General features: G+C 43.0%; 1 protein-coding gene across 1 annotated transcript in view; it reads left to right on the forward strand.

Annotated features, from left to right (window-relative positions):
• TMEM241 (transmembrane protein 241) overlaps window positions 1-2,617 on the forward strand; it is a 118,391-nt gene that overhangs the window by 43,416 nt on the left and 72,358 nt on the right. Inside the window, exons 7-8 of the mRNA XM_011360489.2 lie at window positions 800-851; window positions 2,449-2,497. Of these exons, the coding sequence (XP_011358791.1) occupies window positions 800-851; window positions 2,449-2,497 (101 nt within the window). The remainder of the gene's footprint in view (window positions 1-799; window positions 852-2,448; window positions 2,498-2,617) is intronic.

The raw sequence follows: 2,617 nt of genomic DNA on the forward strand, positions 1-2,617 counted from the left end.
TGTTATCTGAAGTTGAGTCTATGTTCAAATTTAACCAATTATCCTAATATTGTCTTATAAAGTAATCTTTTCCCCCAAATGATGTTGTGTCTCTTTTGTATCCTTTATCGGGAACAGTTTCTCTGCCTTTCATTGTCCTTCATTGCCTTCACATTTTTGAAGAGCGTAAGTCCACTGTTTTGTGGACTGTCCCTAATTTCAGTTTGCCTCATGTTTACTCATGATCCCGTTCAGATTCTGCATATTGGCAGGAATGCCTCCTGAGTGAGGTGTGCCCTTCTCAGTACGGTCATATCAGGAGGCACATAATGTAAAACTGTCCATTACCGGGGACGTTAAGTTTGATCATTTGGTTAAGATGATGCATAAAAGATTTTCATGTGCTTCCCAGGGTGTTTTCTTTTTCCTAAGTGGCATAATTGTAGTCTGATTGCCCAATTTTCCACTAGTGTATTTTTTGTGATCTATAGTTTAAAAAAATTTCTTATTATATGTTTCATAGGCATACTGTTTTTCTCAAGTGAGCCCACTGTGGTTTTGCACGTGTCCTGCAAATGCCTGTCTCTGGGAAAATGACTACTGAGCACCAGAAAAGGAAGTGTCTGGTTATCAGTGGAGCATATAATTAAAAACTACACAGGTAGTGAGGTTCTCAGAGAATGAACAGGGGAACTGGGCTGGGGCTCACAGGATTTTTCCCTCATCCAAGCTGCAATTGATGTATTTCAACCTCCACATTCTCTGGGAAACTCTTTGATGTTGAAAAGTGAAGCTGTGTGTTTTATTTCCCTCTCCACAGTGTCCTCTTCCTCCTGGCCGCTGCAGGATGCCTTCCCTTCAATGACTCCCAGGTAAGTTTAGGTAAATGCATTTTGCCTTTCAAGTATCTTTTACTCTGAAGCCTGTGTATATGAGCAGAATTTCCTAGTCCTTCCTTTTAGAATCAGAGTAACCCTGGCCTGTGCAAAGGCATTTAAAACTTTCAGACTGGGCACCTTTTGGCCAGGCCAGTGCTTTTCCTTAGGCCTTTGCCTTCTCGGCAAGGCCGTATCAGTGTGGCCCACAGAGCTCTGGCCTCTGGGTGCTGTAGTGGGTACAGTCTGTCCTCTGTGCTTGGAAAACCTGCAAGCCAGTGTCCAAGTTGCCTGAGCCTCACACATTAAGGCACAGTTGATTTTTTTTTCTCTCGTGCCGAGGGCCTCATCTGCAGAGTGATTTTTACTTTTTATCCTATTTTTCTTTATTAGGCACTGAGAATCCACCCCCAGTAGTCATCTCATGGCTGGGTCTTTTTCTTTCATTTCTTCCCCAGCATTTATTAAGTCCCCATTAAGTGTCAGGCACTGAGCCAGACTCTAGGGGCACAAAGAAGAATTGTCTTTGTCCAGACAGATGTCGGAGTCTAGGCAGAGCAAAGGGGAGGAGGACAGATGATAAACAGATAATTATAACACAGGGAGGCCAGGGCTCTGTCCTGGGAGGTATGGTACGCTGTGGGGCACCTAAGATGACTTGGGGACTCAGGAAGTAGGACTAGCTAACAATTAGAGGGAGCCTGCTGTGTGCCAGGCTCTGTGCCAATGCTTTATGTGCCTTATTTTATTTAAAATCTCACAACGGTTCCACAAGTGTAGGGATTATTATTATCTCCATTTCATGGCTAAAGAATAATGAGGCCCAAAAGGTCACCAGGTAACGAATGAGTGGGGATTTTAGAATTTAACCCAGATCTTTCCGATGCTACAGCCATTCTCTGCTTACTCAGTCTAAATCCTGAAGGGTGAGGAAGAGTTAGCCAGAAGAAAGCAGGTGTGGGCAAAGTCCTGGAAGTGTCCCGAGTATTCTAGGATTCAACTTTATCGAGCACCTACTATGTGTGTGCTCCTTTGCTAATTCCTGGCTTCCTGGAATTTACAATCAAGGGAGAGGTGGAGATAGAGACAGGTAATAATTAAAACGGAGTGTGTCCTATGGAGGCAAATAAGGAAGGAAAGAGGAAAGGCTGAGCTGGTGGGGGGAAGCATTCATGCTTGAGGAAGTGCAGGTTCTCTTTCTCTGGAAAGGGGACAGTAGATGGGACTGGAGGGCTTGACAGGGTCTTGTCATACAGATCATTGGGCGTCACGAGTTTAGATTTTTATCCAGAAATCACTGGGGGACTGTCAAATGATTTTAAGCAATAGGTGACACCATTGGATTAGCTTTTTAAAGACCCAATGTGGCAGCAGTGTGGGAAATGGGGAAAAGGGGTGCTGGAGGCAGATAGCATGTTAGAAAGATGTTGTAGGCAACTGGGTGACAGAGAAGGAGGAACTGACCCAAGGCCCCCAGAATCCTGTTTTGATACCCTTGCATGGTATTGTGCATCGGCATTTAGGTTTTATGATTGTCATGCCGGTTTCTGTTTGTACCTATAGCCATTTTTTTTTTTTAAATCTTATGTTACAGTATGATCCAGATGGATATTTCTGGGCTGTAATTCACTTATTCTGTGTAGGTAAGTTTTAAAAGAATGCTTACTAAAATAATTGAGGCTTATTATTTCAACCTTATATCTACTTTTTAATGACTCTGGACAATAGGAAGATTAAATACAAGCTGTCGAGGTTAAAATTAA

The sequence above is a fragment of the Pteropus vampyrus genome, unplaced genomic scaffold, assembly GCF_000151845.1.
Source record: "Pteropus vampyrus isolate Shadow unplaced genomic scaffold, Pvam_2.0 Scaffold55, whole genome shotgun sequence".
In the NCBI taxonomy this organism is placed as follows: Eukaryota; Metazoa; Chordata; class Mammalia; order Chiroptera; family Pteropodidae; genus Pteropus; species Pteropus vampyrus.